Raw genomic sequence first — 13,883 nt, forward strand, 5'->3', positions numbered from 1 at the left:
TATTTTTTAAGCTGAATCTGTGGTCTAGTAAATAGCGTCACTCTAAACAGAAACGTGCTGTTTGTAATTCCCTTGTTGTTCGCCATGTCTGCAAACGCGCAGTGTCTTCAACTCCGACATGGCGGTGGGGGTCCTTAGACAAGGAAGTTGGGGTGCTCTCCCCATCGCTGAGCTGCCCTGATCTTCGGGGGTGAAGATGCTGTGGTGCGAGCTGCACCTTCTGCTTGGAGAGCTGCTTCCAAAACCCTTCTTCTCCCAAGGAACAGGCGATAGGACAAGAGGAAATGGCCTCAAGTTGCGCCAGGGGAGGTTTAGGATGGATATGAGGAAAAATTTCTTCCCGGAAAGGGTTGTCAAGCGTTGGACCAGGCTGCCCAGGGAAGTGGTGGAGTCACCATCCCTGGGGGTATTTAAAAGCCAGGCAGACGTGGTGCTGAGGGACGTGGGGTAGTGATGGGTTTTGTCAGTGTTAGGTTGATGGTTGGACTCGATGATCCCTTCCAACCTAGGTCCCTTCCAACCTAGACAATTCTATGATTCATTGGTCCTGCATTGGGAAACCATGGCAGAGGGGCTCCAGCACGGGTACCCAACCTGTTCCCCTGCTTATTCTGCCCTCTCCTTGGGTTCCCTGTTGGCCTTGGAGATGTTGTCTCCCCGCTGCGGGTCTCTCGGTGCTGCCTAGCAGGTCCTCCAGACTATTTCTGCTGCATCTCCATTAGCTCCAGCATTGAACCAAAGTTGGTAAATCCAGTTGGACCGCTTAGCGCATCCTCTGCCCTCACTCCTTGCTCGTGGATGAGCAGGACCGGTGGGCGTTTCTTCTCTCTGTGACTTGCCATGGTTGGTCCCTTGGTGAATGTTTTTAGGAATTGATGCTGCTGTTGGATGTTTGTCCCTCCCCCAGGTCTGCGTGCCATTGGTGGTGGTCCTTTTGCTTCTGGACCCCTGGACCTGTAGGTTTCTGAGGTCTCAAAAAGCCTTTTCTTTCTCTCCCAGATATGACACACCAGCATCTTCGAAGAAGAAAGTCCGGCTTAAGGATCGCAACAAGCTGTCCACGGAGGAGCGCAGGAAGCTGTTTGAGCAGGAGGTCGCCCAGCGGGAAGCCCAGAAACAACAACAGCAACTGCAAAACCTGGGGATGACGTCCCCCCTGCCCTACGACTCCATGGGCTACGGCACGCCCCACCATAGCTTTATCGGCTACCCGCCTGGCTACCCCATGCAAGCCTACGTAGACCCCAGCAACCCCAACGCTGGCAAGGTGCTGCTGCCCACGCCCACCATGGATTCCATGTGCTCGCCGGCGGCGTACGAGCACCCACAGACTTTGGTTGGGCACACGGTGGAACCAACTCTAACTACTCCTCAGCCGGTACCAGTAGTCCAACATGTAGCAACGACGATGGAGGTTACAACTCCGCAGTATGTAGCACAAAGCGACACCGTGGTCCATCAAGAACCCAACGTGGCCGTCCTACCCGTGGCCACGCCAGGACCGGTGCAGAGCCAGAGCTACGGGGTGTGGGATTCCAGCCAGCAGACTGTAGCTGTACAACAGCAGTACTCGCCCGCCCAGTCCCAACCAGCCATATATTACCAAGGACAGACCTGTCAGACCGTTTATGGTGTGACGTCCCCCTACTCGCAGACGACCCCACCGATTGTACAGGTAAAATTGCCATTTCAGACACAGCGTGGCGTGAAACCCCCACAGAACGAAGGGTACCAGCCCGGTACACTTTATTTGCTCACTGTTTTCTAGTGCTCTTAAAATTAGAGCATCCAACTTTGCTCTAATATCAAGCTGCAGTAGCGCTTCTCAGATAACTTCCCGTCCGAGAAAAGCACATTTAGGCAGCTTATTTTCCATGTACAAATGTCATGTATCAGAGTCGTTGGGGCCAAGCAGGAGTTTACAGCTTGCAGAGATTTTTTTTTAACCTGTTGATACAAGTTAACGTTGGTTTTTTGTTGATTCTCGTGACGGGGTATTTCTGGGTAAGAGCTTCCACTGTCACTGACCGAGTAAGCAGTGAAACGTGGAGGTGTGAGCTCGCCTTCCGTTGACTTTTGGAAGCAGAGTCTGGAACTACCAGCTCTTGCGTGCCTTAAACCAAACAAAAAACCCAACAAATCAGCCTTCTCTGTCTGTTTTCTCTGAATTACACGTTCCCTTCCATGAGGTTCAGCCTGGAGCTCCAAATGACCGCGCTGAAGTGCTTTCTCCTTGTGCTTTGTCTTCATTACCAAGGGTATCGGCGTTCAGCACCTTGCTGATGCCTAATTCTTCCTAAAAGCGAGATGTAGGTGATTGTATGACTCCTGGGGTAGCAAATTGGCCAACTGAATATGAAGGGCGTTTGCTGGGACCCCGCCTCGGTCACCGGTTGTTGCTCTTTGGTTTGGATGTTATCCTCCACTAGTCCTCAAGGACTATTATCCTCTTCTTGCCTTGATTCCCAGTAAGGCAAGCTGTACTGTGTCCTCCGGTAAAGGGTTTTTCGGGAAAGCAAGCTGACCTGTGATTCCCCGTGCTCCGTTTCAGAGTTACGCCCAACCAGGTCTCCAGTACATCCAGGGCCAGCAGATTTACGCGGCTCATCCGCAGGGAGTCATAGTGCAGCCACCGACAGCAGTAACTACGATCGTCGCGGCCGGGCAGCCTCAGCCCATCCAGCAGGTAAGGTTTGGTGGGTCAGAAGGGATGAGGAACGTTCCTCTACATCTGCTTTAGCTTTGCGTGATTCCCCGTGGCTTCTGGATGCTGTGAAAGCGTTGGTGGTACCAGTTGGCGGAGTTTCCCGTGCGACAGCATGCTGGCACCCATCGGGATGCTGCTCTCCGGGCTGGATGTGTCTCCAGACGCATTTTGGGGGGTTCTGAGCCCAGGTCCTGTTGTGTTCGGGCTTCCTGCCAGCACATCTGAGAAGGCTGTGTGTGGGTGGGCACGTGGAAGCTCCATGAGCTGCTTTGACCACTGAAGGCGCTCCATCAGAAACGATGGTTTTGGCATCCACCACAGCGGATTTAAGAGCATGGGTGGAAAAGTGTCCATATTACAAGCTCGGGATGTGGTCAAGTGGGTGCTTGGGATTTTTCATGAAGAACTAGGTAAAGATACTGTCCTCACCGCTTCTTGGGCCAACACTAATGTCCTTTTTTAAGTTCTACCTTCAACAGAGTCTTTGTTGTGCGGGAAAGAGCTGTCGGAGCTGCTCTGACCCCCCTCACGGCCGCTCACGTCTTTCTCTTCACCCCTTTTGCGCTGTTTTCAGCCAGAGCTTGTGGTGACCAACAACCTCCTGGACTTGCCTCCACCATCCCCTCCAAAACCCAAAACCATCGTCCTCCCACCCAACTGGAAAACAGCCCGAGATCCGGAGGGGAAGATCTACTACTACCACGTGGTAACGAGGTGAGCGTGATAACGAGGTGAGCGTGGTGGCTGCCACGGGGCTGGAGTTTGATGGCTCAAGCGAAGGAATTGGGTGGAAGAGAAATAGATGTTCAGCCCTTGGCATCTCATTAGGCACCACAAAGCCCATGCTGATTGGGTTGCTGCTCGTTAGCTGGGTGGTTGGGAGGCTGAGATTGCTCAAGACTTTTCCTTCGCCCCCATAAATGTGGCCCAGGGATAGATCCCCGTTTTCTGAGAGCAGAAGTGTGATGGTGGCAAACGATTTCCTTGCAAACAATGACTCCAGCCGCGCGTTGAGTTGTAACCCTGTGTGATAAGGAGGTGGTGAGGAGCTCCACTTCTGATGTCTCATTGCAAAAAAAAGTTCCATCAAAGCAACATACAATCACAGACTGGTTTGGGTTGGAAGGGACTGTTAAAGACCACCCAGTGCCACCCCCTGGGCAGGGACACCTCCCACCACACCACGTTGCTCCAAGCCCCGTCCAACCTGGCCTTGAACCCCTCCAGGGATGGGGCAGCCACAGCTTCTCTGGGCAGCCTGGGCCAGGGGCTCACCACCCTCACGGCAAACAATTTCTGCCTCACATCTCATCTCAATCTCCCCTCTGTCAGTGGAAAACCCTTCCCCCTCGTCCCATGGCTCCCCTCCCTGCTCCAGAGTCCCTCCCCAGCTTTCCTGGAGCCCCTTGAGGGACTGGAAGGGGCTGGAAGGTCTCCGCGGAGCCTTCTCTTCTCCAGGCTGAACCCCCCCAGCTCTCTCAGCCTGTCCCCACAGCAGAGGGGCTCCAGCCCTCCCAGCATCTCCAGGGCCTCCTCTGGCCCGCTCCAACATCTTTCTCCCCAGCATCTCGGTCAGGTTGAATTTACTTCTTCAGACATCACCTTTGGTCCCATCGCTCTGCCAGAAGACGCCGTGCCCCACGCGGCGCTGAAATGGCCGCAGGGTTAAGGGGTAGAGAGGGACCTCGTCTGCCCCTCCTGCTCTGCAAACACCCGCGTGGCTCTGCCAGGCGAATAACCCCGACCTGTGGAGGCTTTGAACGCGTGTGCGAGCGTTGCGGTGGGCATGCCGTACCAACAGCAGGACTTTGGTGGCTGAGGGATCGGCGGGCGGCATCAAAGGCTTTGTTTTCTCCCCCTCATTTTTTTCCCATCTTCAAACCTCCGCTTCGTGCTGGAGCAAGAAATAAGAGTTTCCCAATGTTTCCCCCACGCCTTTGCGATCACTTTTGGAAGGTGCCAGGTGTTTGGATCAATACTTATGGACTTATCTAAAGCGAGTATCATGAGTTTTAGACTTCTAGAAAGGATTTCTTTAAATTTCAAACTCCACGCGAGGCCTGTACGGGGATCCACCTCTCTAAAGGGTTAAGCCTGGGTATTTCTCACGTGTCCTGACCATCTTGATGGTGGTTATTGTTACTTGCACGCGTTTCCCTGCGTCCATCGATATTTTCAGTCTCCCGTTTGGCCTCCTTCCCGCTACCTTTCACATTGAGAGTTGCGCCAACAGCCGAGCAGGAGACCTTCAAACCCCAGGAAGAAGAAGTCGAGCAGGAATATATGGTTTGTGCCGCCCTGTAGAAGTCTTGCAATGAGATGAGGAGACCCAACCGCGCCTTCCCCCTTGGCGAGGAATGCCTCCACCGTGCATCTTCTGCAGCTACGCGAGAAGCCACTAATCAAATCTATAATTAATCTGGAACTTTTTCGAGGAACGCGTGCTGGAAGGTTTCTTTCAACCCTTCTTTTAACTGGATATCTGCTGACGAGGCCAGTAGAGGAAAGGAAATCTTACCTGTTGACATGCTTTCTTATTTTAGGATTTTGTTCTATTTACCGATTGAATGAATCGTGGTCCAAGGTCAGGGATATTCAGTGGTATCTGGAGAATTAAGTAGCATGATGAAGAACCCGAGGGCTTGAAATATGACTTTCCTGCATGTCCTGAAAAGTAAAAAGCCCTAAAGAGGGACAAGGTTTGTGATACAAGGTCAGAAACCTCGAGAAACTCAAAGCAGCGTCTCCTTTTGACGCAGGCTTTCAGGATTTCTTTGTATTGAGCTGCAGAGCGTGCATCTTCACACAGTCTAGAGATGGAAAATAGTGGCCGCGTTAGGTCACCCCCAAACCTAACGAGGTCTGGAGATCTGTCCATTGCATCCCTCTTGTTTAGTCCTAGAATCGGAGGATCCGTTGGGTTGGAAGGGACCTTTAAAGGTCATCTAGTCCAACCCCCCTGCAGTAAGCGGGGACATCTTTCAGGAGGACTCTTACCTGATGGAGAATCCCGTACTCACCCCAGTCCTGCGAAGACAGAGGTCTGTCCTGCTGGCCCCCGTGTCTCCTGGTTGCGTTCCTCCCCTGCTCTGTGGTTTTCCTCCCCGGCACCGTCCTGTGTTTGTCCTTGGATACCCGCTCCCCTCTTCCCACCTTGAGGAAATCCAGACCAGTTCTCCCCATCCTTCCCCGGTTGAGCGTGGTGGGACTCTCCCCGGCTCGTTGGCCTGACGAGCCCAAGCAGGCTCTGATGGCTTCTTCCATCTCAGCCGAGATGCTCCTGCCGAAATGGTGCTTCCCGTGTTCAGTGAGCCACGGAGAGCTCTAGCCCTGCGTTTAGCACCTTCTAGCGTATGGATGAGCTTTGTGCCATCTTCCATCCGTCTTTTGAAACTCCTGCTCGTTCTTCTGGCTTTTCTCAAGACTTTTGGTCTGTGGCCTTTCCACCATGAGATACCTGTGGCTGAACACTTGCCGTGAGGTGCCAAGGGCTGACCCTTGTTCTGCAGGAAGCGGTGCCTTCCCCAGGGTCTCCGCTGGGATTTCTCCCGTCTTTCCACGCCAGGATCGCCAACCTTTATTTCATGCCTGCGATGAACTTCCCTTGATCTCACATTGAGTGTCACCGGTGATAGAAAATCGTGCAAATTCCCCTTTTTTAAGTTCTTCTGCGTGGCTTTAGCCTTCTCCGACTTGGCAGCCTACTCAAAACTCAGCATTAATAGCAAGACAGGGCCGTGATTACACCCACGTTAAGAGTTTAGATGACCGATGCGAGACCAGACGTCCCAGTTGATGGGACAAACAACAAGCAGGTACTTCTAAGAGGGTTTTTAAGTTACTTTTAAGAGGGTGACGGTGGTCGGTCTGTCTGTCTGCCTTCCTGCAGGCAAACCCAGTGGGACCCTCCTACCTGGGACAGCCCGGGGGACGACGCCAGCCTTGAACACGAAGCTGAAATGGACCTCGGGACCCCAACGTATGACGAAAACCCCATGAAGGTAAGCGCGGGGCTCAGCGAGGGAAACGCGGTGTTAATATCTCTTTGACGGACCACGGGCATAATCTGTCCTGCCGAGCGAGCGGGAGCAGCAAACGCCGGGGCTGTTGTTGAGGTCGGTACGGACTTGGAGGGACAGAAGTGACCCGAGATAAGCCGTAGTGTCGACGTTGACCATGGGCCGCGGGGTTTTTGTGCTTTGAAAGAGGAGTGGAGGATTAAGAGAGTTAAATTGTTCTTTTCTTGCCACTCTGAAATACGCCGTGCCGCCCGGTACCCGCTGAAGAGCGGCTTCCCCTGGTTGCTGCCAGGTTTTGCCTTGGTGACAAAGAGTCGAGCGGGGATTTTTGTGGTGGTCTCACCTCTTTGTCCTTCCGGGTGCTGGCTCGGTAAAGCCCCCGCTGCTCCTTTGCTCCCCGCTGGGGCTGTGCCCACCGCGGCTTTGGGTGAACGCAGGACTTCCCCGGGGGGCGGCTGATGTTCTGCCCTGGATGCCAAGCGTCGTTGCAACCTCATGTGCGGAGATGACCTTATAATCGGCCAAAGAAAGGCGGGGGGGCGGGGCGTAACGTCAAAATGGGAAAAACTACTGGTGGTGCAGTGGAGGAGCTGGGAGCTCTGTGTTGCTTCCGCCGCCAGCCGCCTTTCGGCTTTCCTGGTGGGTGCTGCGGCATCTCCCTCGCTCCTGCTGCCGAAGGTGACGCCTGCGAGGACGGAGCTGCTCCCCAAACGGGGCTTGATTTTCAGTGAGGTCCCTTCTGCGGCCACGTCTACCCCAGCCCTCGGCGGGAAGCGACTTGGCTTGAACCTCCTTGGAGGGCGCATCTGCCATCGGGGCGGGTTTCCAGCCCGTGCAGAGCAGGGAGGGCAGAGCCTGAGCGGCGCTTGCTCAGCCCCTGTAGATAAATCACCCTTTGTGCCTTTCTGTTTCCCTAAAAAGAGGAGGGAAAAGCCGTGGAAGGAACGATTTGTCGGGTTATAACCCACAGGGAGCAATTCTCTCCATGCTCGGGCGATACCCACAGACCTGGGGCTGATTTTGTAGGTGCTGGAGGCGCCGTCCCGTCCTACAGCGCCCAGGAACATCTCCTGCTCCGCTGCCATCGCCTTTTCCCTGTGCTGCCAGGACCCTAAGGGTTAATCCAGTCCGTGTAACGAGTACTGCAGTTGGAATTCCCAGAGAGTTCACTTAAATTTGCAAATATTTATCTCCCTGAAAAACGGTTAATTAGAAAAGGAGGCCAAGGAGCCTTTACTTCCGCGGAGGAATCCAGAAAAGCCTTTTAAATGATTTTTGTCCCTGGGTCGGCGTCACGCCTACCCTGCCGGCATCCCTCGGGAATCTCGGCGGGCAAAGGAGCAAATAGTCGTGGCACTGGAAGGATTCACAGACAGGGGAGCGTCCTGGGATCGCTGGGGCTTGCTGGATCCCTCGGCAGCGTGCAGTGACCTTGCGCTGCACCGCTCCTGGCCGGTTCCTCCCTTTAAACCGTTAGAAACGGGCTCGTGCAGCTTTCTGAAACTCTCCGGCTGAAAGAACAACCAATATTCCTAATTTTGCCGGTTTTCTACGGCGCGTTCTCGCCGCGAGGCGGGGGAAGGCTTTTCCCTCGTGCTGGCCTGGGGTTGATCCCGGTTTATCTGCACCGGTGCTCCCGGGCTGGGTTGCAAATGGCCGTTGAAGGATATCGGCGCGCAGAGCGAGACGCCGGCACCTGTTCATCCGACGGATCTTCATTTTAGGCTTTAAGGCGAGGTTTTATTCATCTGGAACAGCCGTAAACGACAGCCTCCTGGAGGGATTTGCCTCTCCGGCTGTGGGAGAGAAAGCCGACCGGTGTGGACCAGCCTGGAGATACTGGGGGAACATCCCTGGGATGAGCTGAAGGTGCTGAAAAGGTGGTTGGGCTCCTCTGAGGGAGAAAACGGAATTGTGCTGGTGCTTTGGGGCTTGGGAGTCTTTTTCCGATGGATTTTCGAGGGTCTTGGCAGCGCAAGGAAAGACGCTTCCGTAAACGCGGACAGGCATTTACGTGCTGGATTCCAAACCTTGGGGATAAAAAGGGGTGCTGAGGACTGGGGCGATGCTCGAAGGGCTCCTGCCCGGAGCTGCCTGCTCCTGCCCGGAGTTTTCACCCTTCACTCAAAGCCCCAAAATCCCTATTTTCAGGTGCAAAACTTCTCCGAAGCCGTCGATCCCTCCTTCTTACATCAACAGCGGCCGCGCGGCTTTGGCTGACCTCCCGGCGCTGTGGTTTTTACTCACTTTAGAGCTTTTAAATCTTTTCCTTCTTCGGCCGGGATGGCCTGAAGGTTGGGTTTTTCCTGGTTGTGGAAATAACGTTGAATTCCCACGTGCTCCCAGCTCGCTCGCCGCCTCCGTAAGGATGCACCCGCCCTGAAATTGCAACCGCATTCCTCGGATTTTTTTTTTTTTTTTTTTTTTACCCTCCTCCTCTTCCCCACCCTGTACCTTTTCCAAGAGGGGATTAAACCTCGCCGGCGTCGCCGCTCCGGCCGCCTGACAGCTGCTGCTGCTATTCCTGGCGTTCCCTGGCCGCGGGGCACCACTCGTCCCGGCAAAACGCCGGCGGCGAACGGGAGATTTTATTTCCTCCGGAGCGTGTTCAACGCGCTTCCGAGCAGCATCTGCTCCCTTCTCCATACCCTCAAAGCCCCCCCTGCCATGGCCGGGGGCGGGGGGGGCGGGAAGCGGGAATTGGGCTCTCCTGGGGCTCGCACGCCGGGATAACGATTTTGATGGAAAGGCACAGGAGGTGGGCGAAGCCGCTCTCGCCGTTTCCCTTTAAAGCACATTTTAAAACCTGTTTTTTGGTTGGTTTTGGGTTTTTTTTTCCCCCTTTGGAAAAGCCTTATCCCGTGCTGCCGGAGAAGAGCATCCTGCGCAGGCTCCTCCGGATTTCCCAGCTCCTTTCGCCTCCCACCCTCACCCCATCCCAGACTGGTTTTCCTGTCTTCCCTGGCTTTTCCATCCCCACCTCTCCTTGCGTAAAGCAAGGGGGCTGATAAATGTAATCACCACCGTTTGTTGGTTTTTTGGGGGGGGGGGGGCGCGGGGGGGCACTTTTCCTGCCTTAGAGTTTTCCTGGCGAGCGGCACGGTTTGGGATTACGGGAGCGCTTCGGAGGGGCTGCGCCGTGATCCCGTCGAGGGAGACTAAAGCCCTTGGATAAGGAGGTTTTTGTGCTAAAATCAAGATGAATTTTAGCGGGAGGGGAAATCAGCGCCTTTCCACAAGTAGCAGCTGGGAAATCTAGTTCCTGTGTCTCTTCCCAAATTTTTGGCACTGATTTTTTTTCCCCCCATCCCGCGTCCTCCGGCCAAGGGGAGCAGGATTTCCCATCGGTGTAGGGACCTGGGCCGGCGTCGCCTCTCAGCTTTCCCACCCCTCGGACTTCTTCTCCCTCCGCCGCTCCCCAAAAAGTGCCGTTTTCCCCTTTTCCCCCCGCCCCCGGCTTCTTTGCTACGTGGCCCCCGCGGTCGTGGTGGGCAGCGCCGGAGCTCGAAATCCCAGGAATATTGAATCCCAGAATTTTTATTTTCGTATTTACTTTCTCGACGCGTTTATTGACGCTCGTTTTTAGTTGGCGTTGGCCGTGCCGGCTCTTCCGAAAACCCATCCATCCGCCTCGAATTAAGCCAGCTAATTAGCGCTGATGGTTTATCACATCCTTGGAGGGCTGAATTAAAATCCCCTCGTTAACCGAACTGACCCGCCTTCAAAAATAACTCTTTCCTTGGTGCGCCGGTGCGGGGAATTCAAGAGAAATCGGGGACGTGCCGGCCAAACCGGGGCTCGGCGATGGAGAAGGGGCGGGCGATGGAGAAGGGTTTGGTGACGGGAGGTGACAGGGTTTGAGGATCGTGCCGGGAGCCGTCCGGGAGCCGTCCGGGAGCCATCTGCTCCCCCATCCTCAACCCTTTTTGATGTCGGTACCCGAGCCGCCGGCAGGGAAGGGACGGCTTTGATGTGCGCTCGCTCGGGGACGGCCCTCGCTCGTAAAACGTCCCCGTCGAGGGTTGATTTAAAGCCCACGTCATTTCGCATCCGGGAGCTTTGCGGCTCATTTCCGGGGATTTGGAAAAGATGGGATGGCTCCTGCTTTTTTCAGTGGGAAATACTTCTAAAAATTGCTTGGGTTTTGTTTTTTTTTTTTTTTAATTAAAAGGAATATCGGGACACCTTCAAAGAGCAGGAGGAGAAGGCAAATCTCCCCCGCCTTTGGAAGCCTTTATCCAGCCCCTTTTGCTCGCTCTGTCTTGAAAATCCGAGTCGGGATAACCCACGGTTCCCAAATTTCTCCCCAAAACCAGCGCCGGAGGAGAGATGCTGGGGTGGAGGGCTGGCGGCAAAGGGATGCTCCTTGGGATGCAGTTCCTGCTCCGTTAACACGGGCGGCAAATGAAATCAGCCGGTGCTCTGGGATTAGTACTCGGAGAAATGGCCGGAAATTCCTATAAAATTCACTTTATTCTTCTGGGATGGGCTATAGCTAAAGATAATCGGAAATAAATAGGAGGGAGAAGCATTTCCCCCCCTCCAGATCGGCCCAACTCCCCCAGGACCAGATTGCACCCTTTTTCCAGCCTTTTTTTCCCCCAAGGAAAGAAGAACGAGGAGCGGTCCCCCCCGCATCTCCCCGGCATTTGTGCTCCCAGCCCAGCAGCCTGACTGGAGTGCACTGGGAAGCGTGCCGGGATTGGGAAGCGTGCTTGGGATCAGGCTGGGAAGCACGCTGGAATTGGGCTGGGTGGGATCAGGCTGGGAAGTGTGCCGGCACTGGGCTGGGAAGCTCAGCAGGACCAGACTGGGAAGCATGCCTGGATTGGGCTGGGAAGCTCACTGGGACTGGGTTGGGAAGTGTGCTGGGAGTGGGCTGGGAAGCTCACTGGGAGTGGGCTGGGAAGCGTGCCTGGACTGGGGTGAGGAGCATGCCGGTATTGGGCTGGGAAGCGTGCTGGCACTGGTCTGGGAAGCTCACCAGGACTGCTGGGATTGGACTGGGAAGATCACCAGGAGCAGGCTGGGAAGCATGGCTGCATTGGGGTGGGGAGCTCACTGGAACCAGGCTGGGAAGCGTGCCTGGATCAGGCTGGGAAGCACACTGGGACTGGGCTGGGAAGTGCACAGGGACCGGGCTGGAAAGGGTGTCAGGAATGGGTTGGGAAGTTCGCCGGGACTGCCAGGATTGGACTGGGGAGCACTCTAGGACTGGACTTGGGAAGCTCACTGGAATGAAGCTGGGAAATGTGGCTGGATTGGGATGGAGAGCACGCCGGCACTGGGCTGGGAAGCTCACCAGGAATGGGCTGGGAAGTTCACTGGGAGTAGACTGGGAGGTTCACTGGGAGCAGGCTGGGAAGCTCATTGGGAATGGGCTGGGAAGCGTGCCAGGACTGGGCTGGGAGGCTCACTGGGAGAAGACTGGGAGGCTCACTGGGAGCGGGCTGGGAAGCTCATTGGGAATGGGCTGGGAAGTGTGCCAGGACTGGCCTGGGAAGCTCACTGGGAGGAGGCTGGGAGGCTCACTGGGAGCGGGCTGGGAAGCTCACTGGGAGCAGGCTGGGAGGCTCCCTGGGAGAAGGCTGGGAAGCTCACTGGGAATGGGCTGGGAATCTCACCAGGAGCAGGCTGGGAAGCTCACCAGGACTGGACTGGGAAGCTCACCGGGAATGGGCTGGGAAGCTCACTGGAAATGAACTGGGAAGTGTGCCGGGACTGGGCTGGGAAGCTCACTGGGAGCAGGCTGGGAAGCGCGCGCTTCCCGCCTGGCTGTGGGGCAGGGCTGGGTGGCCGGAGCGCTGTCCCCAGGGTGGGGACAGGGACGGGCTGGGGACAGGCAGAGCCCTGCCCGCCCCGGTGACACGGTTGTCCCCTCTCCAGTCTTCCAAGAAGGCCAAGACGGCGGAAGCGGACACGTCCAGCGAGCTGGCCAAGAAGAGCAAAGAGGTGTTCAGGAAAGAAGTGAGTTTCCAGGGAATTTGTCACCGTCACACCCCGGTGACATGACCCAGGGGGGACGCTGGAGCGGGGTTCACCATCCCAGACGGGGGGATACGACGTCGGGGTGGGACACCCCACCGTGCGGGGACGTCAAGGGGTGTCCCCTGGGTTGGGTCCGGATCCCGCGGGGACGCGTGGGGATGGAGACACCGGTTGGGTGCGGGGGGGGGTCGGTGGGTCCCTTTGGGACGTGTCACCCCCGGGGGACGGGGCTGGATCCAAGTGTCCCTTCCCGCAGATGTCCCAGTTCATCGTGCAGTGCCTGAACCCCTACCGCAAACCCGACTGCAAGGTGGGACGCATCACCACCACCGAGGACTTCAAACACCTGGCGCGCAAGGTGACAGCCAAGATTTGGGAATAACGGGGAACACTGCGGGGATAATAGGCAGTATTGGGGGAATAACAGCCAATATTTTGGGAATCAGAGTAGGTATTGGGGGACTGTCGGCCGATATCTGGGAGTAATAGGGGATATTCGGGGAATAATAGGCAATATGGGGGGACTAGCCGCCAATATTTGGGAGTAATAGGGAATATTCGGGGAATATTAGGCAATATTGATGGAATAATAGGCAATGTTTGGGGAATAATAGTAGATATTTGGGGAATATTAGCCAATATTTGGGAGTAATAGGGAATATTTGGGGAATAATAGGCAATATTGGGGGAATAATAGCCGATATCTGGGGGATATTACCCAATATTTGGGAGAAATAGGGAATAATAGGCAATATTGGGGGAATAATAGCCGATACTTGGGGAATAGTAGCAAATATTTGGGGAATAATAGGCATTATTGGGGGAATAATAGCAGATACTTGTGGAATATTAGCCAATACTTGGGAATAATAGGCAATGTTTGGGGACTGTTAGCCAATATTTGGGAGTAATAGGGAATATTTGGGGAATAATAGGCATTATTGGGGGAATAATAGCCAATATTTTGGGAATATTAGCCAATATTTGGGAGTAATGGGGTATCTTTGGGAATAGTAGAGAATATAGGGGGAATAATAGCAGATATTTGGGGGATATTAGCCAATACTTGGGAATAATAGGTAATATTTGGGTAATAATAGCCAATATTTGTGAGTAATAAGGAATATTTAGGGAATAATAGGCAGTATTTAGGAGTAATAGGGGATATT

The 13,883-nt window shown here is 54.8% G+C and overlaps 1 protein-coding gene across 1 annotated transcript in view; it reads left to right on the forward strand.

The window, feature by feature from the left end:
- SETD2 (SET domain containing 2, histone lysine methyltransferase) overlaps window positions 1-13,883 on the forward strand; it is a 75,059-nt gene that overhangs the window by 59,369 nt on the left and 1,807 nt on the right. The window contains exons 15-20 of the mRNA XM_063324198.1: window positions 1,000-1,675; window positions 2,552-2,686; window positions 3,282-3,421; window positions 6,597-6,708; window positions 12,613-12,693; window positions 12,971-13,072. Coding sequence (XP_063180268.1) covers window positions 1,000-1,675; window positions 2,552-2,686; window positions 3,282-3,421; window positions 6,597-6,708; window positions 12,613-12,693; window positions 12,971-13,072 — 1,246 coding nt within the window. The remainder of the gene's footprint in view (window positions 1-999; window positions 1,676-2,551; window positions 2,687-3,281; window positions 3,422-6,596; window positions 6,709-12,612; window positions 12,694-12,970; window positions 13,073-13,883) is intronic.

This window comes from Chroicocephalus ridibundus, chromosome 2 (assembly GCF_963924245.1).
Source record: "Chroicocephalus ridibundus chromosome 2, bChrRid1.1, whole genome shotgun sequence".
In the NCBI taxonomy this organism is placed as follows: Eukaryota; Metazoa; Chordata; class Aves; order Charadriiformes; family Laridae; genus Chroicocephalus; species Chroicocephalus ridibundus.